Source organism: Arvicanthis niloticus, chromosome 4 (assembly GCF_011762505.2).
Source record: "Arvicanthis niloticus isolate mArvNil1 chromosome 4, mArvNil1.pat.X, whole genome shotgun sequence".
Classification (NCBI taxonomy): Eukaryota; Metazoa; Chordata; class Mammalia; order Rodentia; family Muridae; genus Arvicanthis; species Arvicanthis niloticus.
Window position 1 is genome coordinate 46,122,750 of NC_047661.1, and position 24,766 is coordinate 46,147,515.

The 24,766-nt window shown below is 41.2% G+C and overlaps 1 protein-coding gene across 1 annotated transcript; it reads right to left on the minus strand.

Annotated features, from left to right (window-relative positions):
• Positions 1–1,816: 1,816 nt before the first annotated feature.
• C4H3orf33 (chromosome 4 C3orf33 homolog) lies at positions 1,817–22,387 on the minus strand. Its single transcript, XM_034501494.2, has 5 exons — positions 16,061–22,387; positions 14,807–14,866; positions 13,469–13,616; positions 7,305–7,465; positions 1,817–2,646 (listed from the first exon to the last, which is right to left on the minus strand). Exons 1-5 carry the CDS (start codon positions 16,172–16,174, stop codon positions 2,245–2,247), a joined length of 885 nt encoding a protein of 294 aa, XP_034357385.1. The 5' UTR covers positions 16,175–22,387; the 3' UTR covers positions 1,817–2,244.
• Between the last annotated feature and the right edge of the window lie 2,379 nt (positions 22,388–24,766).

Genomic DNA, 24,766 nt, shown 5'->3' on the forward strand with positions numbered 1-24,766 from the left:
TGTCTGCCAACACAGAAAAATAACTTGACTCGGAGCAGGGTCATGCCGACCATGTACCCTATTATTTTCTGTATGTTATGAGATTTGTTAATCTTAAAAAATTTCACAATTATAAGCTTCAGGTAGGACCCTTCAAATTAAATGTCAATATGAATGGTTATATCTAAAATGGCTTGAGTCAGGGCTGACCACTGGGCATTACTTCCAGCACTTGTGTATGAGCTCACTGTGGTTGTTTGTTTGTTTGTTTGTTTGTTTGTTTGTTTGTTTTAATAGTTGTAGCCTTTATAAGCTGACATAGAAAAATGCTCAGGGTCATAGCCTCAGCTCCCAAATTCTAAGCTATGGCTCTCTAATCAATCAGTCTTAGGGTGTGTGTTCAATAAACTATCCCTGTCTGACTAAGACCAGTGTTCCGTGGTTTCTGAGTTGACTCTTGGACCCAAACAGTCAAGGTAATAGGAAAGCAACAAAACAGACTTCTATAGTATGCATTCTGTCTGAAGCCAATTCTCTGGGCCTGCTAGCAGAGGCAGGTAGATCTCTGAGTTCAAAGCTAGCTTAGTCTGAGTTCCAAGCTAGCTTGCAACCCTGGAAGTGTGGCCTAAACATGAGGCAGACCAAAATCTCATGCAATAGCCAAATTTATTCAGAGCATCAGACAATTTATACTCTGATGGTTAAGAAGAGTCACCTGAGTAAAGTTTACAATCACAGGGACATGTGGCAAAAACATGTTTTCCAAAGAGGCACATAAACAAGTAACAATATCCAGCTGTGATGAATACTCTGGAGTAAGCTCACTGCTGTCTGCTATGCCTGGGAGGGGCAAAAAGGACATTCCAAATACAATTTGGTGTTTTTGAAGAAACTTAGGTCACAAGACTCTTGTCTTGTTTTCTTGGAGATTTCTCACGTGCATTCAGAATCCCCCTTGAAGAATTCCCCATTGTTAGACCACGTCCCAACAGTTAGGAAAATATTGTTGGCCTTGTAAAAGAGGGTTCCATTGTCAGGTGCCCCAGCCCTTGGGATTGGACAAGACCTTAGGGAAGGGGGCGAAAGAATGAAAGGACAAGAGACACAAAGAATGAGAGCAAGTCTGGGGTTCTGATCAAGCTCTGAAACTTTAATTTTGGGGGCAGGTTATAAAGACACAGCAAACTGGGAAGTTTGGGCGAGGGTCATTGCTTAGGGCTATCCTACTATGGAATCCTTATTGTCTAAGAACAGTCCACTGTCATATCCTTATTGCCCTAGACCATCCCACTCTCATAACCAGTTCCAAGGAAATGCCAGACGTTCTTTAAGTTCCTGGGTTTGGCTCTAGGCAGACAGGAAGATTTTACTACATTAAAGAGGTTGGGGGGTGTTTTTGCTTTTGATATTTCTGATTTTTAGGTAAACTCTCATATTAATTAGCTCAAACTGGTCTTGAATTCAGTATGAATCAAGGGTATCCTTGAACTTTTTATCCTCCAGTCTCTACTTACCAAGTGCTGGGATCGCAGGTGTGTGCCACCATGCCCAACTCCAACTTTACCACCAAGGCAGTTTACTCTCATGTAACTAGGAGTTGGAAGACAGGGTAGCTAGAGATTTGGTGAGTTCAGGAGCTCAGTGATGTCCTAAAGATCTTTTCTGATCTCTGTGCTGCCATCCTCATCTTTATCTTAAGATGGATCCTCTTACAACAGGATGAAAGTAGCTGTATTTGTTAAGAGGAATGGTGGCCATACCTCTTGGATCAGTGGTCCTAACTCAGCAGTAACTAGAAAGATGCCTAGAGAAAAAGAGTGACTTCAGAAAGAAAAAAAAATTTTTAACTTCTTTATTATAAAGTTGATAAAAGTGAAAAAAAATGTTAAATATGGCTGCCCCAAATAACTAATATAACAGTCAGTACTTAAACTTTCTCTTCAGACATTAGCGCTATAGGGCTGGTGATACAGCTTGGTAATGGCCTGCTGCTAGACCAGAGTGCCTGAGTTCAATCCCTGGCACTACGGGGTGGGGAGAAAAAAAGAAAAAGACAAAATGTTAGTTCTACATGTGTACATTCTTCTACCTGGTAACTTTTTACAATTTGTCATTCTTTCTAAAAGTATATTACATTGCTCATAATACATTCAAATTGATTCTGATGTTAGCAGTGGTTATGAGTACCACGAGACTTAGATTTTGTTCGCCTGAGGGAGTTTCCATTTTGCCTCAATGAAAAGTGCTCACACAGTTCCAGACACTTCATCCTTTCTTCCGAAAGTGTAAGCGGCTCACAAATTCTCTGAGTTTCAGAACTAAAGAGTAGTTGCCAATGCTGTCCTTCCAGTTTCCATAAGCCCTGCGCAGGCTGTCATAATAACCTTCTTTGGTGGAGCTGAGACCCGGTCCAGTTGTTTTTAAATCATTGTCCTTTGTCCATCTCTCTCTCCAGGAATCTTTCAATTTTCTAAAATAACTTTCTTTTTCAGACTCTTCCTTCCATATTCCTTCTCCTTTCTTTAAGGCCGTCAATTCGGCTTTAAGTAACTTTCTGTGAATTTTCCAGTGGGTTTTTGAGTCGTAATTTAACCCTTTAACAAGGACGGTTTTGCCCAAGCCTCTTCTCAATATCTCCTCATTCAGATTTACGTTAAAATATCCACCCTTGAATAAAACGGAGAAAACTGATTACTTAGGAAGTGACTATTGTGATTATTGTACCTATAATATCTTATTTAGCTTAAAATGCAGCAATTTTATTTTTTTAGAGACAGCAAGAAAGAAAAACAAACAAAACCAACAACAACAAAACCTACCATCACCACTACCACAAACAACACCAACCAAAAAACCAGTAACACAAAGGTCTCCGGGTCGAGTTTGATAGCACCTGTCTGCAATCCTAGTATTTGTGAGGCTGAGGCAGGAGGGTTACTTACTTACTCAAGTCCAGATTGAACTACAAAAGAGAGATGCTGTCTCAAACAAAACAGTCACAACAATAAAACAGGTCGTGGAAATACCCAGCATCCATGCAAAAAGCTAGGCATGGCAATGTAGGCTCTTAACCCTAGTGCTAGGAGGCAGAGACAGGCGAGTCAGTCCCTGGATGTCACTGGCCAGCCAGCTGAGAGGTAAGGAGGTGATCTCTAGGTTCAGAGAGAGAAGGGAAACATGCAGGGTAATGAAGAAAACACCTGTCATCAAACGCTGGCCTTCACAAATGAACACACAAGAGTGCACATCTGTATACATGTGAACCTCCCCTACAAACACACACGTAACAACAACAAAAGGGTTGAAGACCTTAAATCAGCTATTGCTAAATTGAAAGATTTTAATTTTTTTTTAAAAGATTTATTTATTTTATGTATATGAGTACACTGTAACTGTCTTCAGACACACCAGAAGAGGGCATTGGATTCCATTACAGATGGTTGTGAGCCACTATGTGGTTGCTGGGAATTGAACCCAGGACCTCTGGAAGAGTAGCCAGTGCTCTTACCCGCTGAGCCATCTCTCCAGCCCAAGATTTGATTTCTTGATATACTACATTCATACCAGCCTCACTCAAAGTCGATTGATTCTCTCTCGTTGATCTCTAATGCAAATAAGTATTGAAATGATAAAGTATAAAAGTGCTATTAACTCTCTTGGCCGTGTAGAGAGAAAATGGAGCACAGGATTTGCACAATGAGAGCTCACAGCAAAATAGACTAAAAACTAACAGGTGAACACATCATAATGAACTGGGACCTAAAAGTCCCAGGGGCTGGGGGTTCTGGCAGGTAGTTTTCTTGTTAATTTTTTTTTAATGTGTAAGAGTGTTTTGCCCTCTTGTATGCCTGTGCATCACTTTCATGCCTAGTGCCTGCAGAAGCCAGAAGAAGGCATCACATCCCTTGGAACCAGTTATAGCTGTAAGCAAGATTTGAGGGCTCTGTTCTCTATAACAGTAGCCATCATTCTTAACTGTTGAGCAATTTCTCCAACCCTAGGTATGTACATTTTAAAATACCTACTCCACATAATTTTTGAATCTTTACCTTGAAATTTTCATTTCTGGAATCTCTTACTTGTAATCAAATCAATAAATGATCCCCCCTGTTAAAGTGACTTTTATCCTCTTGTAGTAACTGTCATCTGGAGCCTCACTGCCTTAGTCCTGGAAGCTTCTAGTTTCCATACAGTCTTTTTTTGTTTGTTTGTTTTTTGTTTGTTTGTTTGTTTTTTGTTTTTTCAAGACAGGGTTTCTCTGTATAGCCCTGGCTGTCCTGGAACTCACTCTGTAGACCAGGCTGGCCTTGAACTCAGAAATCTGCCTGCCTCTGCCTCCCAAGTGCTGGGATTAAAGGCGTGCACCACCACCGCCTGGTGCCTCCAGTCTTATCTAGGCCTAGAATGTTTTCAGCCTTTGAGACTAACTGCTGAATAACCTACCTTTTCTTGTTCTTTCTGAACTCTGGCTGGCTGGTTCAACTCAGCTGTTCAGGCTCAATCTCCTCTCCAAACTGACTGATTCAATCTTGCTTCTTTCTTGGCCTCTGACTTTTTGTTCTCCTTGGCCTCTGAGTTTTGTTCTGCGTGGCCTCAAACCTGTGTCTAGCTTGTTCTTTCTCTGAAACCTGTCTCTGTACAACTGTCTGAGTAAAACCGCCCCGCCCCATTCTCTCTGCACTGCTCTAAGTAGCTTCCCTTTCCTCTCTCTTCTCCTGAGAGTTTGACATATCTTATTCTGTCAAATCTTTCTCTGATTTGCCACTTTGTCAGCCACCTAATTAGACTTCTACAAACTAACTTTAATCTTCATTATTTGGGATCACAAGTGTGTACTAAGGGTGTGTCTGTATTCCAGCCAAAGGGATTAAAAGTGTGTGCTGAGATATATTACAATTAGAAACAGGTTTTTCCAGTAAACAACAGAATCTTGGGGTTCACAGTGTGACCAAATATCCTGCAATTCATAGGGAATTCATAGGAATAAAGCAGATCCTGTTTTATTCTAACGAAGCTAATTAAAATTATGTATTGATAGCTTCGTTTTAAAGTGAGTCACAGGAATGGAGAGGTGGCTAAGAAGATTAAGAGTGTTTGCTGATCTCGCAGAGGACTGGAGTTGGGCTCCTAACACCTACATAGGGAAGTTCAGAACTGTGTGTACCTCCAGCGATAGGAAATCCAACACCTTCTTTTGGTTTCTGTCTGGTGTCTACACACACATGTGCATACGCACATGTAGACACACATATACATAAAAACAAATACAAAGAAAGCAAAACATAACAAGACAAGTGCGTCCTTCACTATCATGTGAACTGGAGTTGGATCTAACACCCATGTGACAGGCCAGTGTTCCACATATACTTACAACCCCAATGTAGAAGGATTCTATGCCCTCTTGGAGCAGGCTCATCCATGTGCATGCAAGTACACACACAAACACACACAAACATACACACACTTACACTGAAGTGCACATAATCTCAAGCAGAAGCACAAACACACGTACACACATGAACAACACATATACATTTTTAAAAAGTAAATCACAATGTGAAGTGAATCTATAATGTCAAATTCTAGAATGTCAAAGTTCCTGACTTAAACAAGGAAATATTTTCTAAGATTCTACAAAACAAAGTAATCCTGAGGGAGTCGGGGGAAGGCTTTAATACAAAATTAAAAAGAAAACATTATTTCTCTAAGCACAGTAAGTTTGAGTTCATTACAACAAAAGACTTATGCATGGTTTATTATATTTGTCTCACTTTTAAACATTTTAACAGCTCATTTCCTTGAGCCAAACCAAACAACTAAGTTTCAGTCTCACACATTAGTAGAATTCAAGCAGGAATTCTAGAGAAGTAACTGAATCACACAGTGTGCACAGCATGGTTGATCATATAGGAAAAATGTAAGGATGTGGAATGAAGGTAGGCCTTTAAGCCAGGAAGAACTCTCCCTTTGGCTAGTCAGGGCAAGACAATCATCACCCCTTAGAGTCCTACCCGTAATTGAGACCAGCAACTCCACAGGATAGTTTTGGTATATATAAAGTAACACATGTGTGGCATTTACTTTTACAGCTTCTGTGTGTGGGCACAAGGATATTGGAGCAGATGGAGCAGTATTTACCTGTGGAAACATCCTTGTTCTTTGTAGAAGACTTTGTCCCAGTTGCCAAGCTACACTTCTGAAATGACTTCTAGTAGTGATATGACATGATAACTCATGCAAATGTAAATATATACAGATGATCCTTTATTTAGCAATGGGAAAAATCATTAATAATTTGAAAGTTTTTCTCCTTTCTTTATAACTTTCTTTCTTTCTTTCTTTCTTTCTTTCTTTCTTTCTTTATCTATTTTTGAGACAGGGTTTCTCTATGTAGCCTTGGCTATCCCAGGACTTGCTATGTAGACCAGACTGGCCTTGAACTCACAGAGATCCACCTGCCTTTGCCTCCAGGGTGCTGGGATTAAAGGTCTACATCACCATCACCTGGCTATTTTTATTATTTTTAATCAACATGTATTGTATTTTATGTGTACAAGTGTTTCCTTGCATGTATGTGTATGTACACCATGTATGCCTAGTGCCCTCATAGGCCAGAAGAGGACATGAGATCCCTGCAACTACAGTTACAGATCTTTGTAACTTGCCATGTGGGTGTTGGGAACCAAACCTAAGTCTTCTCCAATGGTAGTGTTCTTAACCAGTGAGTCTTCCCTCCAGTCCTATCTTTTCAGTTATTTAATTTAAAAAAAAAACATTTATTTTTACTACTTTTATTTATGTATGTATGCATGTGCCTGAGGAGCCTGAGGAGTTTGATCCTGTGGAGCTGAAATGCTTGTCCGCTGCTTGCTATGGGTGCTGGGAATCAAACTCACATGCTTTATGAGAACAATATGAGCTCTTAAGCACTTATGCTATCTTTTCAACCATCCCCAGGCCTGAGTTTTTAAGTTTTAACATTAAGTGAATATTTGTGTGTCAATGCCCATGAATGAGTACAGTGCCCACGGAGGCCAGAAGAGGGAATTGGATCTTTTGGAACTAGATTTACAAGTGGCTGTCAGTTGCCTAAAGTGGTTGTTAGGAATTGAACCCAAGTCCTCTGGAAAGACCAGCAAGAGCTCTTAATGGCTTGAACCACCTCTCCAGCTCCTTCAGAAGTCCTAGCTGACTAAAATAAATAGCCATAAATTTTATAACCATGATTAGCAGTTTGAAAAGTTCATTATAGATTCAAACTGTTAATGAAATGTTTACTTCTGTTAAGAATAAAAGATGCTCAGTAATTTCTTCAAATTTCTTACCTTGTTCACTAAAAGGTAGCAAAAGAGTGCCGAGTTCTCCTTTCCAAGGAGCTGGAACCACAGCAGCTGGGACGGGTTCAGCTCCTTCCGTAACCACACCTTCCCACTTTCAGTGAGTTCTACTCCAGCCAGTTTAACCAGCAGGGCTCCACGTCGTTCTCCTAAGAAAGTAATATAGAACAATGCATCGTAGTTACTTATAAATACCCAAGCCTTACACTTGGGACTACTTATTTTTATAAAATTTCTTTTCGAATAATACAAATATAGGCAGCCTTTAATCCCAATCCTCAGGAAGCAGAGGCACATGGATCTTTGTGAGTTTGAAACCAGCCTGGTCTATTTAAGGAGTTCGGGACCAGGCAGGGCTTCCCTTCACTAAAACAAAGACAGAAAGAAAAAACAATAAGAAAACCCCCAAATCCAAACAAAAATCTTCATGTAAATATAGAACAGAATAGTTCTAAAACTCATTTGATTATGCTCCATAACAGAAAAGATTTAGCCAAGTTCACTTTTGTAACATCTCAATATGCATATATGTTTCCATGCATATATGAACAATGCAGCTTAATGATGCTTAATGATATGGTTACCGGTACAAGGAGAACTGCAGAAATTGTTTCAATAAACTTGTTAACTAGCTCTTTATTTGTTTGTTTGTTTGTTTGCTTGAGACAAAGTTTCTCTGGTAGCACTGGCTGTCCTGGAACTAGCTCTATAGTTAGTTCTTCTTCTCCTTCTTTGGCTGGCCGACAAACTCACAGACATCCACCTGCCTCTTCCCCCCACCCCCACCCCCCACCCGAGTGGTGAGATTAAGGGCATAGACCACCAGCCCCCAGATGTTAACTACTTCTTAAGGAGACCAGCTTCCATCCAAAGAAAGACTGGCTCTGTCAACATTATTACCTTTTGAAGAGAGGGTTTGATTTTTTGATTATGTGTATCTGTGTGAAAATATTCTGCATGCATGTGTGAGGGTGGTCATGAAAACCAGAAGGAGGCATGAAATTCCTGTAGCCAGAGTTACAGGCAGCTGTGAGCCTTTCAACATGGGTCCTGGAAACCAAACTCAGATCCTCTGCAACATCAGGACACTCTCTTAATCACTGAGCCATAGCCCAATTATTACTTCAAAATAAAAATAAAAACATTTTATACAACTGACTTCCAAACAAGACTTTACCAATTCATAATCAAGACAACATAATATGAAGATATATATTACTCAAATCCTTGAAAATACTTTATCAACTTAACTTTAATAATTATTTAATTTATTAACTAATTATTTTTTTCAGGAGACAGGCTCACTCTGTGTTGCCCAGGCTGGCCAAGTCAGCTCATGCTCTGGTCATCATGTGATGCTTGTCAAAGAAAAGTGTGTGGTCAGCTTAATGGTTTTGGACAAAGAGAGTGCAGACAACGAAGCAGCTGTTAGAGATGAATGTGGTAAAGAGAACCTCCGTGCTCTGCCCTAAGACAGTAAGACAGGTTCTCTAAGGGCAAAAACCCACCAATCAAAGACCCCAATCCATGAAAATGCAAATTTATTTCCAAAGAAAAGGCCTAAAGTCAGAATGCCAGAGGTTTCTAGCTTCTGGAAAAAAGCAACTACCTAAAGAAATGTTTCCCCAGGGTCAGTACATGGTACTGAGACATCTGTGGTCCAAGGGGGGCAGGGGGTGGCCTATATCTTGATGTGGCTCCAGAATGTGGCAATGCTATAAGTATCTCCCACATGGTACTACTAGTTTTCAAGGAATGCATGATGAGAGAGTTGTGAATAACGGCTGATGCCAGGTACTTTGTGGCAGGGTTAGAGACAGAGCAGAAAGGCCCCAACAGGCTGCTGTACAGCCTCAGTTGAAATGGAGACTCCAGGAGATTTAAGACATGAGGACCATAAGTCATCCAACAGGGAGGGCTGCAGTCTTGGAGGAGCAGACCCAGCCCAAGACAGAAGCTGTATGTGCTATAGGTGGCAGGGTTGGAAGAATGGGACTTTTGAACCTAGTTGATTACATTACACATCCCAGATGGTGGACCTGGAGCTGTTGAACTTGGTGTTTTCCTTTTATCCCTGCTAGAGTTTGGTTTTTATACCTTAGTTCTTCCCCTCGAATAAAAATGTTTACTCTCTGCTATTGTATGGTAGAATAATTTATTTGTAAATGTGTGTGTGCTCTGAGACAGGGCATGTGGCCCTGGCTAGCTTGGAACTCACTATGTAGACCAGGCTGGACTTGAACTCACAGAGATCACCTGTCTCTGCCTCCTGAGTGCTCAGATTAAAGACATATGCCCCCAGGACAAGCTAGTAATTTGTTCTGTTTTTTTTTTTTTTTTACAGGTCACAATTATTAGATGACTTGAGTTTTAGAAGAGTCTTTGGACTTTGAATTTCTGGACAATGTTGAGACTATTAAAGACTATAAGAATGTTAGAAGTTGGAATAATGCATTTTGCATCATGAAACAGTCATGCCTATAGGGCCAGTGGTGGGATGCTCTGGTCTGAATGTGAAATGTCTCCCATAGGCTCATGTGTTTGAAGACTTAGTGCCCGACAGACAACTTTAGAACCTTTAGGAGGTGGACACTTGCTGGAAGACTGTGCCACTAGCGATGGGTCTTCAGGCTTGCTTGTTTGTTCATTTGTTTGTTTGTTTGATTTTTGAGACAGGGTTTCTCTATGTAGCCCTGGCTGTCTGAAACTTGTTATGTAGACAAGGCTGGCCTCGAACTCACAGAGCTCCATCTGCTTCTGTCTAATGAGTGCTGGGATTTAAGGCCTGCACCCACCATAACCAACTGGGCTTTGAAATTTTAAAGCTGGATCTCACTTTCCATGTTCTCTTTGCCTTTTGACAGTTGATGCAACATGACTGGCTAGTGAGCATGGCTGCCATGCCTTCCCCACCATGATGAACTGCATCCTGTTGGAACTGGAATCGAAAACAAACCTCCTCCTTTAAGCTTCTTTGGTCAGGTATTTTTGTCTCAAGAACATATAAAGCAACCAAGGGAGGAAGTAATAGTGCTTGCTGTAAGTCTATTTCCAGAACAGTGAAAAGAGAGAGCCAGCGCATGCACACACACACACACACACAGAGAGAGAGAGAGAGAGAGAGAGACAGAGAGAGAGAGAATTTAAAAAATTATATACTTAAAATATAGAGAGAGCTTACAAAGAGGTTAAAAAACATAAGTTAAATTTCATCTATTTCTAGGTGAAAAAAAATATCGTCTTAAAAAGATGTCCTGGCAGGCAGTGGTGGCGCACGCCTTTAATCCCAGCACTTGGGAGGCAGAGGCAGGTGGATTTCTGAGTTTGAGGCCAGCCTGGTCTATAGAGTGAGTTCCAGGACAGCCAGGGCTACACAGAGAAACCCTGTCTCGAAACCCACCCCCCACCAAAAAAAAAAAAAAAAAAAAAAGACAGAACATACAACACAGATTAGATCATGTTGTGGGGAAGGTAGGACATGCCTGTAATCCCAAGACTCACAAGGCATAGCCAGAAGTATTGATAGTTCAAGGCCAACCTGGGCTATACTGCAAGATTTTACCTCAAAAAAACATAAACAAGTTTTAAAAATTAGATGACTGTAAGCCATTGGCATACCAATAAATTCTGAGGGCCCTTCTAATGTTTGAAGTTTCCAGTATCACCAATCTTCCAATGAAGCTTCTGTGGTCTATGAGACCAAAGGTTAGGTAACTGAAAACATGAAGTGGATGGTGCGAATCTCACTCAACACCATCAACTTTAGTATTAGTGTCCCAGTTCTTCACATAATAAAAGCCACTGGGTTTGTTTTTTAATGAGAAATTTTCTTATTGCACACTCAAAGTATGATACAGTCAATAAAAATAAAGTCATTATGATTGAATAAACCATCCATAACACATGCATGATTAGGAGAAAGTCAAAAGATTTTTCACCAAAACCTTTGAATATTTATGGAAATGTAAATGTTACTTTTAAAAGCCTGTAATTTTTGGCTGGGCATTGCCTATAACCTGCGGAGGCAAGACTGTCACATGTTCCAGCCCACCTTGGTGTACATAATGAGTTCTAGGCCAGCCAGGCCTATATAGTGAGAAATTGTCTCAAAACAATAGCAAAAAAAAAAAAAAAAAAAAAAACCCATTTTTACATTTATTTATTGTGTGTATGAGCAGGTACATGCATTGCCACAGCACACATGCAGACATGATAGGACAACATGTGGCAGTCAGTTCTTTCCTTTTATCATGTGACCTCAGAGATTAAACTCAGGACTTCAGTATGGTGGCAAATACCTTTATATGCTGAGTTACCTCACCAGCCCTCCACTGTCTATATTTGGGTTTTTTTAGTTATTACATTTATTTACTTATTTATTTGTGTGTGTGTGTGTGTGCGCGCGCGCACGTGCACATGAAAGTCAGAGTATAACATGTGGAGTTATTTCTTTCCTACCATGTGGGTCCTTGAGATTGTGCTCAACTAGAAAGGTCTGGAAGGCAGCTCTTCAGCTTGCTGAGCCGTGTTGCCTACCCATGATTTCTAATCTCTAATTATTTTTAGATTTGTTTCTTTGATACAATCTTTTTACCTTTCTAGTTCTTCAATAAATCTTTTTTAAAATTTAAGGTTTATGTGTATGGATGTTTTGTCTGCGTGTGTATATGTACACCCATCCTTGGAAGTCAGAAGAGGGAATTGGATCCCCTGGAACTGGCGTTATAGATGGTTGTGAGCCAACATGACCACTGCTGAGATGCCTTAAGTCATCTCTCCAGTCTCTTTAACAAATCTTGCATGACAGTGATAGTTGTGTTCTAACATAATAGTTATAATAGCCATTTTATGGTATAATAGTCTTTATGGCTGTTATAACTTAATAGTGGATGATAGCTGTGTTAGAATATAATAATCATGATAGCTGTTACATATTAGCCATGATAACTGTTATGACCTACTAGTCATGATAGCCATGATATGGCAAAATAGTGCTGGAAATTGAACCCAGGTCTTCAGGAAGAGCACCAAGTATTCTAAACCACTCAGTCTTTTATCCAGTCTCCTTCAATAAATCTTGCATAAAAAACAGTTTTAAAAGTCCAATCCATGTTGAATGGGACGATACAGAGATATTAGAAGGTAGCAGAAAGAGTAACATGGCTGTGGTAGGGAAGGATAAGAGTACTCTGTCAAAAAGATAGAACGTGGGTTTTACAGATGAACACAGAATCAGGGAAGGAAGAAAGAACGTCCAATGAGGGCAAGAATATGGGCAACTGGGTCCCAAGAATGACACGGAATGGCACTGTCTCAGTGATAAATACCATCACCAAGGAGTCTGCTTCATCACCAAACTCCTGTTTGTTCTTGGTTTGTTTGTTTTGAAATAGGATCGCCCTACCTATCCCTGTGGTCATGACACTGCATCTACAGGAGAAATGTGTATGTCTGGGCTCTTTAATATGACGCAGAGTTAAATGATAATAAGTAGAAAAGCAATGTGGCTCCTTTGTGCGCATCCAGTCTCCTTTGGCTCCGTTCGGCCCTTCTTAGCTATGTTTCAGCTACAGAAGGCTTCATATAGACCGCCAAAAGCTGTGGGCTCATTCCTCCCTATGTTCTTCCAGGCTAGCCCACTCAAATGTTCAGGTCTCTGATTATATAAAAACTCCTCAACCAGGCCTTCTCTAACTTCTGTATATGACCATATTTCCTTAACCCTATCACATCTGAGTAACTACGCATCCTAGGACTCTGTCTTCATTGACATTAGGACAAATCTTCACATGTATATTATCAATCTTCCACAGGGACTGTAAGCCACAAGATTGGAAGGGCTGTGCTGTGTTAATTCAGCATCATACACAGTTATCTTAGGTCCTAGGCCATAACAGATTGTTGTCATTTATGGGATGAGCAGCCTGCCACCTAAATGAAAGACTGAACAGTCAACTAAAACAAAGGACAGAACTCTAGAGCCAAACTAAATAATTTCTTGTAAATCAGACCATGGTTCAGAGTTTCATAGACTATGGAAAGTAATCAGGATGAGAATATTTTTGCTATTTTATAAACAGCATCTTGTTATTAAATGCCATAATAATCACTACAGTAGTTATTTAGTTTTACAGTTCTTGTTTCTTACTTACGTTTCCATGAAGATATGAAAGGTAAAGTAATAGGTATATGTTCAATCTCTAGACCACACTCAGTTATCCGCCGTAATCGGCCACGTAGTTTAACGTTCTTTCTTATAAATTCTGCTGGAATATCCGAAGAGGTTGTAAATTTTGATGTCTGTTGATTTACAAAGAAGAAGATGTAATTTTCACTAAAAATGAAAATAAAACGTGAAGATATCTAAGCGTTTAACAAGAAGACATAGCCATTGAAAAGTTTTAACTTGGTTCTTAATTTGACATTAACACTTTAATATTTAATCAAATAGGGTCTGGAGAGATGGCTCAGCAGCTAAGAGTGCTTCATGCCCTTGCAATGGATGTGGGCTCAGTTTCCAGCACCAAGTTCCAGACATTCTCTTCTGGAATCTGGCACATATAAACTCACACATGCACAAACACATACAAATAAAAATAGTAAATAACTTTAAAAACGTTTATCGAGGCTTAAAGCTTACTACTCCTTCTTTTCTATGTCAAGCTACATAGAAAGAGATGGCAAGTGTAAATCCCGAGCAAAGTTGTGTCAAGTTAAACGATTCCTAACCGGCAAGACATGTTTATTTATTTTTAAAAATTGTTTATGAGACAAAGTGAATCCTGTTGACAAAGGTCAACACTGAAAATTTACTTCCCCAGTAACTACTTGGTACCCAGGGTTAGTAGCTATTTTATGCAACAAGCAGCACACATCATGGCTAGCTCAGAATGTTACATGACACTGGACTTGTTTTGTTTTACTAGGAGAGAATATTTGATGCTGTAGTATATTTTCTCTGCAAGGGAGAAGAGCTTTACCTAAATGTTGGGAGAATTTCCAGTCACCTCTCAACCAGAATTGAATTTTTTAAAATTTCTGTTTAGTGGTATGTATGTGTGTTTGTGTGTGTGTGTGGTGTGTGTGTGTGTGTGTGTGTGTGTGTTCTCTTCCACTTTCACGTAGGTTCTGGGCTCAAACTCTGGTCTCCAAGGCTTGGACAAGAGCCTTTACCTACTGAGCCATCTCAAAGCCCCAGAACTTAATTTTAATTGGGATTCAGAAGGACCATTCTGGATTGGTGGAGGGAGACATAAAGTACTTATATATATTTTGTTTTCAGATATCATCAACACAAACATCATAATGATAACCCACATTCTTAAGATGTGGTCTCTCTCCATATATATATGTGTATATATATATACACACACACACACACACATATATCCATACACACACACACACATGCAATTTAAAATCTTCCAGGATGAATCCAAGCCGCCTGGAATGAGACCAACTGTCTGTTGCCTGTACCATTGGTGACTCACCAGCCGAACAGTCCTTATTAGAACTATTATCCCAGCTATGGCCATTCCAGTGCTGATGTTCTACAGGAAGAGATTTAATGATTAATTTTCACCAATTATCATTTACAATAGTCAGAGTACTAACTAAAAGGAAGGAGACTGTCCTCGTGACCACTAACAGTTCAAATGTGTGTGTGTAAATGGTTGAACATTGATATGACTATAGTAAGTAATGATACATGTATTTATTTGGCACTTATTACTACTAAATGGCAGATACTAGTCTGCTCTAAGGATGGCAATGAATGGCACGTCAGCAGGCATGATGGCCTTGGCCCTCATGCTGCCTAGCTGCAAAGCCTTTGCGAAGTTCAACTTCCTCCAGTTCTCAGCAGAATTCTTAAAAGTTGTTGTTCCTTCCAAATGCATTATATCCTTGCTTTTGGCTTCCCATCTTTCTCCCTGTCTGCCTCGGAGTTTGCTTCTGCTGCCTTCCACTCCCCAGAGAATCCCCCACAATGTCTCATTTCTAGACCTTTCTGCAGTTTTTTCAAGATGTCGGTCAAGACCAGGGCTTTACCTACTCTGCTCGGTTCATGCAGCTCACTCTCAGCTTTATGTCCAGCTCTGATTTCCCTTGAACACTAACCTATGCTATGTTGCCTCAAACTTACAACTGTGCTTTAAAGTCTGATGGTCTGTCTTCGAGATCGGCCTCCAAATTTTAATGTCCCAATAAATCATTTACTAAGGCTGCTCCATGTCAGGAACCATCACTGCCATCAACTCAGGAGCGCCTCCCTCCTGACACACATCAACACCACAGGGGCCTTAGCAGTTCTTTCTCTGGTATTAGACTGATGGTCTAAGTGTCTCTTCTTTGATTGAATTTCAGTGTCTTGTTTCACTTAAAAACAAAACACGACTGGGGATATAGTTCAGTGGTAAGCACTACAATGCTTACTGAAGTTCGAATCCCAGCCCTGGAAAAACGCAAGGCTCTGCTCTGCCAAGGCCTCCAGGGCTTCTCTGCTCTTCCTGGGTTTCCAGACCCCCATCCTGAATGAGGAGCTATTCCTGGACCAGCCCTGTGGTGTCTCCAACCCCGCGGCAGCCTCCAGGCCTGATGGCCGCCACCGAGACGGCCAAAGAGGATATGTCACCTCTCTGGCTATTCCCCTGTGCCCGAGCTGTTTTTTCCGTCCCTGCGGATCCTCTTCGAGGCCTGTCGCGAGCACCCCGCTGAGGCTAGCCCACCCCGCCGGGCCGTGGCACCTGGACAAGGCGCAGATGGTTATCCGCCCACTGCGACATCCGCGCCACCACGTTGGCCTCCCCTCGGTCGCGGTCCGGTGCCTGCGACCCGAGGCTCGCGGGCGGCCGCGCCATGTTCCGGCGTCCTGCGAGCCGAGCGGGCTCCCTCCGTGGGCGGCAGGGGGCGCTGCGCTGCGCAGCTCGGGGTCCCCGCCCCTCCTGGGCGTCTGCACCCCCGTCTACGTGTGTCCTCTGGCGGTACCATGCCAGCCAGGGCAGCACAACAACACTGACTCAAAACAACACAAAAAATGCCGTGAAATTAGGTAATATGTGTAAATATACACGATCCTCTTATTCTTGCTACTTTTTCTATAAGCTTGTATTTTTATTATTTTGTTGTTGGTTTTGTTTATTTTTGAGACAGGGTTTCTCTGTGTAGCCCTGTGTTATCCTGTAATTAGCTCCGCAGACCAGGCTAACTCGAACTCATAGATCGACCTGCCATATTTTATGGTCCTGGAGTGCAAACCCAGAACCTTCTAAACATTGGGCAGATTATCATTGGGTTCCACCCTTTGCTTTTTTAGAAACAGGGTTTATGTAGCACAGGCTGACCTCAGCGTACTAACTTCAACCTCAGCTTCTCCCATACGGAGGCTACTGCTGTGTTTCAGTGTGCCTGGCTTTCTAAATATTTTTAATGCCAAGAATAATAAAGGAAAGAGAGATGGAGACATACTTATTTGTTAAACCGAAGAAATGTACATTGTGTAATACATTTAACTTTGGTCCAAAGAAAGAGATCTGGCCTTTCCCATTGTGCTGGGTATTTCTAAAATATCTTATCTGATAAAATTATTTTTTACCCTGAGGCTTTTGAGCCTGTAAGAAAATCTAACATCCCACTTATGGTGGAGGCTTTGAGTCTGACCTCAGCTTGACCTCCAGAGGGTCTAGAGCCCGAACTGCTAGTGCACAGTAAAAACTCTACACACAGGTGCCGCGGAGCATCTCTGGCTGCTTTCTCACACATGGTTGCTGAGAGGAGTCAATGTTGTTCACTTCATGATTGAATTTGTTTTTAAAACCAATTACCACACCTGAGGGTGTCCTTGGATACTCCCAAACTCTACAGTTGGTGTTAGAAGCATTAAAAGTCTTGGTACTCAGCATGGTTTGTTATCTTATCATCTCTATTTAAATTTGTTTAAAATGTAACAGGAGAACTTTCTTAACATGTGAGGCCCTGGGCTAGATCCTTAGCATTGCAAAATATAAAATAAAAACTGTAAAGTCCAATAAACTTATCTTAACAGAAATCAAATATATAACATTGTGAATGTCTTTCCACACCAGTTTTAGGGATGACAGTGGCATATCAAACTCACTTGTGAAGCCTATGTTATTACTTGTTTACATGATGTGCACACACAGGTACATGTGTCAAAAGCACCAGATAGGAAAGGAAGACATTACTCCTATATCGCTTATTGTAAATGGACAACAGGAAAATAGTCCATTAAAGATTGAAGTTGTGCTTTCATATCTACAGGATTAAGTCATCATGGGTGAGTCCCTCTTGACTTCCAAGAACTGCTCGGGAAGTTAGAAAACAAAGCTGACTAGTATCATCTCAAAAATACTGCAGTAAACTCTAACCTTAGCTTTGATTTCCAGCAAAGCCCCTGTCGTCTATCTGTACCTCGGGCCTTGTCTTTTCAGCATGGCTTTCTATCCTCACTCTCCCCTCCCTTGGTCAGGGATCTGTCCCAGGACCTCTTGCTGCCTCTGCAGGCTTCTCCTACCACTCACTCATACGTCCCCATTTCTTTATTTTCAATTTACTTACATAAAAACACAGAATCTGACTTTTCAAAATACTTGGAAGGGCTGGAGAGATGGCTCAGCGGTTAAAAGCACTGACTACTCTGCCAGAGGTCCTGAGTTCAATTCCCAGCACCCACATGGTGGCTCAGAACCATCTGTAGTGGGATCCGATACACTCTTTTAGTGTGTATCTGAAGACAGCTGCAACGTGCTCATATAAATAAAAATAAATAAATCTTTTAAAAAGTAAACAAAAATAAAAACACTTGTAAAAATTTTAAATCATGGTCTCTGTTGTGGACACGTGCCTTAGAGCAGACATGTGTGGAGGTCAGGGATTCCACCGGAGCTTCAGGTAACCACCTGATATGGGTGCTGGGAATTGATTTCAGGCTCTCTACAAGTGCAGCATGTATTTTTTTTAACTACCTCACCTCCCCCCCAGTTTTGATCTCTTCTTTATTGGGGACTGGACATTGCCACACAAACTATACATACACCAACGTCAGTTAAGAAAAAGGAGTTTATTGAACATGCACTATAATACTGAACCACAAGAAGGAGAAACCTAATTGTGGCTGTAGTCTGTCCTCAGGGCAGGCTTTTTATATGAGAAACCAGGTTCAAACGTTTAAAGGGCAAGGAGGGGAGCAGCTGGCTCACTAGGCAAAGTATTATCAGCTAACCTTTAAGCTGGTTGGTCCTGAGTAAGGTGAGGGGGATGGTGGATGGGTGGTGAACAGGGGAATTTCAGAACACTGAGATCACAAAGCATGAGCGTTGTAGTAGTAACATTGTTTGGCTTACTAGTAGCATTCTTCAGTGTCAGGCACAAAAACCACAGTGAGCGCATATGTAGGTCCAGGAAGGGCTGCCCAGTAGTCAGCTTTGACTCAAGATATTTTCTAGATAATAGTTCATACTGACCTTTGATGTGATGGGTCCTATGTAAAGCTTTGTGGAATTTCTTAAGATAAGCAAAGGCCATACAGAACATTCAGAACACACAGAACAAAACAGGGTGTGTGGTCAGCATGTCCTTAAGCCAAGTCACTTCTCTGTGTCAATGACTGGCAGGCACGATACAGAAACAATATGAGATAGCTGGCAGGCATGGAGCAAAATGGTTACAGCTATTCTAGGAGGATCAGACCATAACATTCTGTCCATTAATATTTTATTAAAATTTCCCACGCTTTCCAAATTAAAAAGGTGAGGTCTCTTCTAGTTAAAATCCATCATTGATAAGTAATTTGATTAGAAGTTCACCCTTGCAGCTAAAGACGTAGCTCAGTTGGTAGAATGCTTGTGTAGCCATCCAAAGCCCCAGGTTCAGTCTCTCGTGCATAAAACTAGTTATGTGTAATCTTGGCATGTGAGAAGGGGGAGTTCACTTTTAAGCGACTATTTTAAGTGCAGAATAAGGTTACACATCAAAGGATATAAACTGGGAAATGGTATATTGGTTTAAGAATGAGAGATGCAATACGAAGCTTGTCACTGTTTAGGAGCTAACTTAAATGGCTGCGGTGTGGGACAGGTGAGCTGGCAATGGGAGAGCAGCAGCAGCTTGGTCCTTTTACAGTGGAAGAGCAGCTGAAACTGACTCTGCTAGCAATCTGTCCTTAGAAAAAATCACTTAATTTGGGCATGGTGGCACATACCTTTAGTTTCAGCACTTGTGAGTCAGAGAAGTTTGAGGCCAGTCTGGTCTACAACAGAGTTTCAGGACAGCCAGGGCTATACAAAGAAACCCTGTCTTGAAAAACAAAAACAAAAAACAAAAGCAAGCAAGCAAATGAACACTTACCTTCTCTCCTGTGCTTAATTTTTTGTGTAAAACAGGAATTACTAGACACCTACCTTTTACAATCATGGATCCTCTTGACTCATTTATATGAGGATTTTTGAATGGTACCTTGAATAAAGCACTAAATTTTGGCTGCTACAGCACTCCAGGAACCTGTAGTGATGGCCGCAGTGAACAGGTGTAGCGCTCAAAGGTAGAGCCTTTGTTTTCTTCTATTTAACTTTGTGTAGTGCTGGGGCCAAGCTAGCAACTGAAAGCTGTTAATCTTTTATAGATTTATTTATTTTTATATATAATGGTGCTTTTTCTACATGTATGGATGTGTACACCAAATGCATGCAGTGCCCAGAAGAGAGCAACACATCTCCTGGGACTGGAGACACAGAGGGTTGGGAACCACCATACGGACAATGTGATGAAACCCAAGTCCCCTGGAAGAGCAGCCAGTGCTCTTGACGGCTCACCCATCCCTCCAGCTCCCACTGCTAATTTTAAAGAAGAAGTACCTACAGGGTATGGTCTTTAGTTTAACTTGAGCACACAGCTCTTCTTCAACCTGGGATTGTCTCATTGCAGGTGGTAGGCCTTGTTGAAGTATTTGGCTTAGATAATGGAGAAGAATAATTTCATCAGTCAGGAATCACCATTTGTCCTAAAGAAAGTAGTTTTCATTTTCTGATTACACTTTACAGGAAATCTACATACTTATATTGAGGAATAAAAGACAGAAGAGCTGAGAAAAAGGATGAAGCAGCAGAGGGCTCTTGTGTAGCTCTAGACTTGAGAGACAATTAGCAAAACTACTTTGATACTGACCATAAAGAATTAACAACTTTTTATTGTTTTTTTAAGATAAAAGACAAAATAGTGAAGCTGATCAATTCATTTTTTTTGTAATGATAAAATATTGAAATATACTATCTTCTTAGGGCTGGATATTTGGCTCAGGGGTTTAGAGCACTTGCTGCTCTTACAGAGAACAGGGTTCAATACTGAGAACCAACATGGCAGCTTACACCTCTCTTTAACGCCAGTCCAAGGGAACGAATAACCTCTTTGAGCCTTGTTGGGAGCCGACTTTTAGCAGAAAGCGGCTAGATTATCTTTGCAGCCATCTGGAACCATATACCCTGATAAGAGATTTGGTTTTCAATAGCCTACAACAGCTGAAGCACACTCTGATATCCCACATATTTTGTGTTGCTGTTTACTGCCCCCAGCTGCAAGGCGTACGTACGTGGTAGCCACGCCTGCAAGGCATTGCAGTTCACGTGCTGTCCACGTGCTATCCAGGCCATATATGCCTGTAAGGCGCACGTGTTATCCAAGCCTGCAAGGCGCACAGTGCACGTGCTATCCACTCTAGCCATGCCTGTAAGGCTTATGTCATATCAACACCTGCAAGTCACGTGGTATCCACATGCCTACAAGGCACGTGGCAAAAGCGTATAAATACCTCAGAATTCCCTTCAATAAGCGAGACTTGAGACTTGAGACTTGATCAGAACCTCTGTCTTGTCTCCATTCTTCGTGTCTCTTCCCCTGCAGCCCCACTCTCTCTCTCTTGACCAGAGCACTTAGCCCCAAAGCGTAGAGGAAGAGTGCAGGTTCTCAACAGAGCCTTCCTGGACATCAGGCATACACATAGTGCATATACGTACATACATGGAGGCAAAACACTTATAAACATAAAATAATAATAAAAATAATAAACATATATACTATATTCCTTATTCTTCTGTCTCTAGGAGCTTACCCTACAAATTACCCCCTTTCTCCTTTACACCCTATGCCCTTATTTCCCTGACTCATTAAATTTAAAGACAATATTCAGTTTCAACTGCTTAGAAAAAACACTTGTGTAGGAACAGTACCTAGCCACACTCGTACAGCTGTCGTCTTGTTTCAAATCCCTTATAACTCATCTTCACAATTTCTGAACTCTGGTTTTCCATTTCCTTTTCTAAAGCTACCATTATAGATTATTCCTTGGCTGCTATTCTCTTAGAGCTTGTAGTGGTACATGCCTGTAATCTCAGCACTTGGGAAATGGAGGCAGGAGAACTGAGGTAAATCTGAGGCCATCCTGGGCTACATAACAAGACACTAGTTCAAAAAAACCAAGCAAATGTTATAGTTTGGGGTAGAAGGCAACACCTTGGCCTTTTCTCATCAAAAATTACTAACTTGAGAAACTGAAATGTTCTTTTTTTCAAAAAAGGTGTTTTGTCATGACTTCATCTTAGTTTAATTATTTTTATTTTGTGTGCCTGTATGCATCTGTATATATCTGGGTGCATGTATACATGCATATGTGTGCATATGTGTGCACATGTGTGCAGGTCCTCGAGGAAAACAGAGATGCTGGATACTTGGAGCTGGCAGCTGTAAGCTCCCAAACTTTGGGTGCTGTGATCTAGACTCCAGTCCTTGTGATTAAGCGTCAAAGGCTCTTAACTACTGAGTTATATTTCCAGAACCCCGTCATCTCTTTGAAAATCCAGAGTTAGGGACTGGACAGTTGCTCGATGGTTAGAAACACTTGCTGCTCTTGCTAAAGACTCAGGTTTGGTTCCCAGCACCCACATGATGGTTCACAATCTTCTGTAACTCTTGTTTGAATAGATCTGATGCCCTCTTCTAGCTTCTAAGGTCATCAGATACACAATAATTGTACATATATGCAGACAAAACTTTTGTGGAAATAAAATAAAAGCAAATAAAATATTTTCTTTTTAAAATCCAGTTATTGGGCTGATGATGTGGTTCAGTGGTAGAGCACATGTCTCACATACAAAAGGCCCTGAGTTTGACCCAGCAACTTTCTCCTACAGCGTCATGCCACCCTTCTACTCTCCACATCAGAAATCTTCAGATGTTTCTTTCTGCTTTTGTATAAAATTTCATTCCTTGACACACAAAATTGGATATCTCCACACAAAACTGTTATATGTAGCTTTTGCTACCCCACCTGGGCTCCAGGAATGGGCTGTGCTACCAGCCCTCACCCAGATTTCCTTGAATCCACAGATAAAAAACACAGACAACATACATTGCTCAATTTCAATTTGCCTTTTTGGCACAATTACTGGGTGCTACTTATCTCCCGCCTGGAGAAATGTGCCCTCATCAATACTTTTAGCTCTGCACCTTTCCATGTGCACTCAACTTAAGTTGCTCAGTTACATCTAGTCCCAACCACTCAACTGTAGGTATGGCCTGTGGCCACTCCATCTGAGATCTCACATGGCTGTTCACCTTTTCTCCCTCAGAAGCATGGTAAACGGTCTCTCTTCTCTTCTTGCATCTGTCACCAGCCAGCTGGAGACCCAGAACTCCCACCTATTTCTTCTGCCCAGCAATTGACCCATGGCTTCCTTACTGATAGATCAAGAACCAATTGGAGAACAGGACCTTCAGAACCACCCCTTCACAAAACTTCAAAATTTTGTCTCAACTTTCAGCTCACTAGGATATTAACTTAAAATATTAAAGCCATTTGAATGTCCTGTATTAACTTACTTTGAAGTCAGATATGGTGGCTCCTGCCTGTAATCCCAGCACTTGGGAGAATGAGGCCAGAGGATTGTTTTGAGTTAAGGACCAGTTTAGATGGAGCATTCCAGAACAGTCTGGAATATAGTACAAACCTTCTTTTTTTTTTTTTTTTTTTTTTTTTTTTTTGGTAGATAGATAATTAATACCTTTATAGTCTGTCTCATTTCAACTAGGAGAAAACTAAAGTTAATGGCTTAATAATTAATTTGGGGTTGTGGTGGGTGTTGAGACAAAGTGTCTCTGTGTAGCTCTTGCTGTCCTAGAAATTACTATGTAGACCAGGCTGCTATGTAGACTCTATGTATTACTATGTAGACTCAGAGATCCACCTGCCTCTGCCTCCTGAGTTCTGGGCATGTGCCACCACCACCACTGGCTATCTCTTCCTCCCCTCATCCCCAGAGACAGTATTATTCATGTAATTTCTGCTGCTCCCTGTCTCAGCCTCCTGAGTGCTTGGCCTTCAGGGATACACTAATATCTAGCTTTAAAATGTCTGTTTTAAGATATATATTTACACTGTCCTAAAAGTACACACAACATTTCTGTAGCAGGGATAGACTCATTGGCTCACCACGGCCAACTCTCACCTGCAGGTAATCAATTAGAGCCATACCTACCGGTAAGAGTTTGTCAAGAGTGATACAAGGGAGGAGGGGACAGGGGGCTTTTGAAGGGGAAACTGGGAAGGCAGATAACATTTGAAATGTGAAAAAATAAAATAATTTACAAAAAATGAAAAAAAAAACCCCTACATATATTGGACTTTGGATAATAGGTGAGGAGTCCCAAAATATGAATCTGGGTGGTTATATTTAGCAGCTGTATAGAAGCCCTAACCTCCTCCAAAGAGAGGAAAAGAAATCTTAGTTCTTAGTTGAAAACAGATTATTCTAGGGTGCCGAGTTCTGCTTGGCCATGTGTAAGGGATGGCATGACATGGTTCCTGCCCCTGGAACAGAGCCAGCAGGAAGTGAGCCTCCTCAAGTGTGGATGGTTGCTGTGGGTTTAAGGCTTGTCTGTATAACAGTATACATATTTTTATGTTCCTCCTTTGAGGAATGTCCTCTCTGCCCATGTTAATGAGTCCACGATAATCAGAAACAGCATGAGTCCAGGAGGCAAGAACATGTCTTTATCTCAGCAAAATGGTAGAATGCTGTGACCGTCAGAACAACCCTTAAGGGTGTGGGAAAGAATGCTGAAACCATGAGTTTGAAAATGCATACATTCTCAACTATGCAAAATGTAAGGATATAATATAAATTGTAGAAGGAGCTTCACAGATCTAAAGGAACACAGGCAGCTGCACAAAGAGCCAACTTGTCGAAGAGATACTAAGGGAGGAGATAAAGAGATTTAGGGAGTGGCGATCACAAGGCAAGATCCCACTGTGGGTCTGCATTTTTACCTTGCCACTGGGGTGCTGAACTGCTTGCTGACACACAGCTCAGGGTAGGCAAAGTGCAGTCTAAGATAGAGGTCCCAGCCCATGTTTTTCAGGTGAAAACAGCAAGGGGCTGGGATGG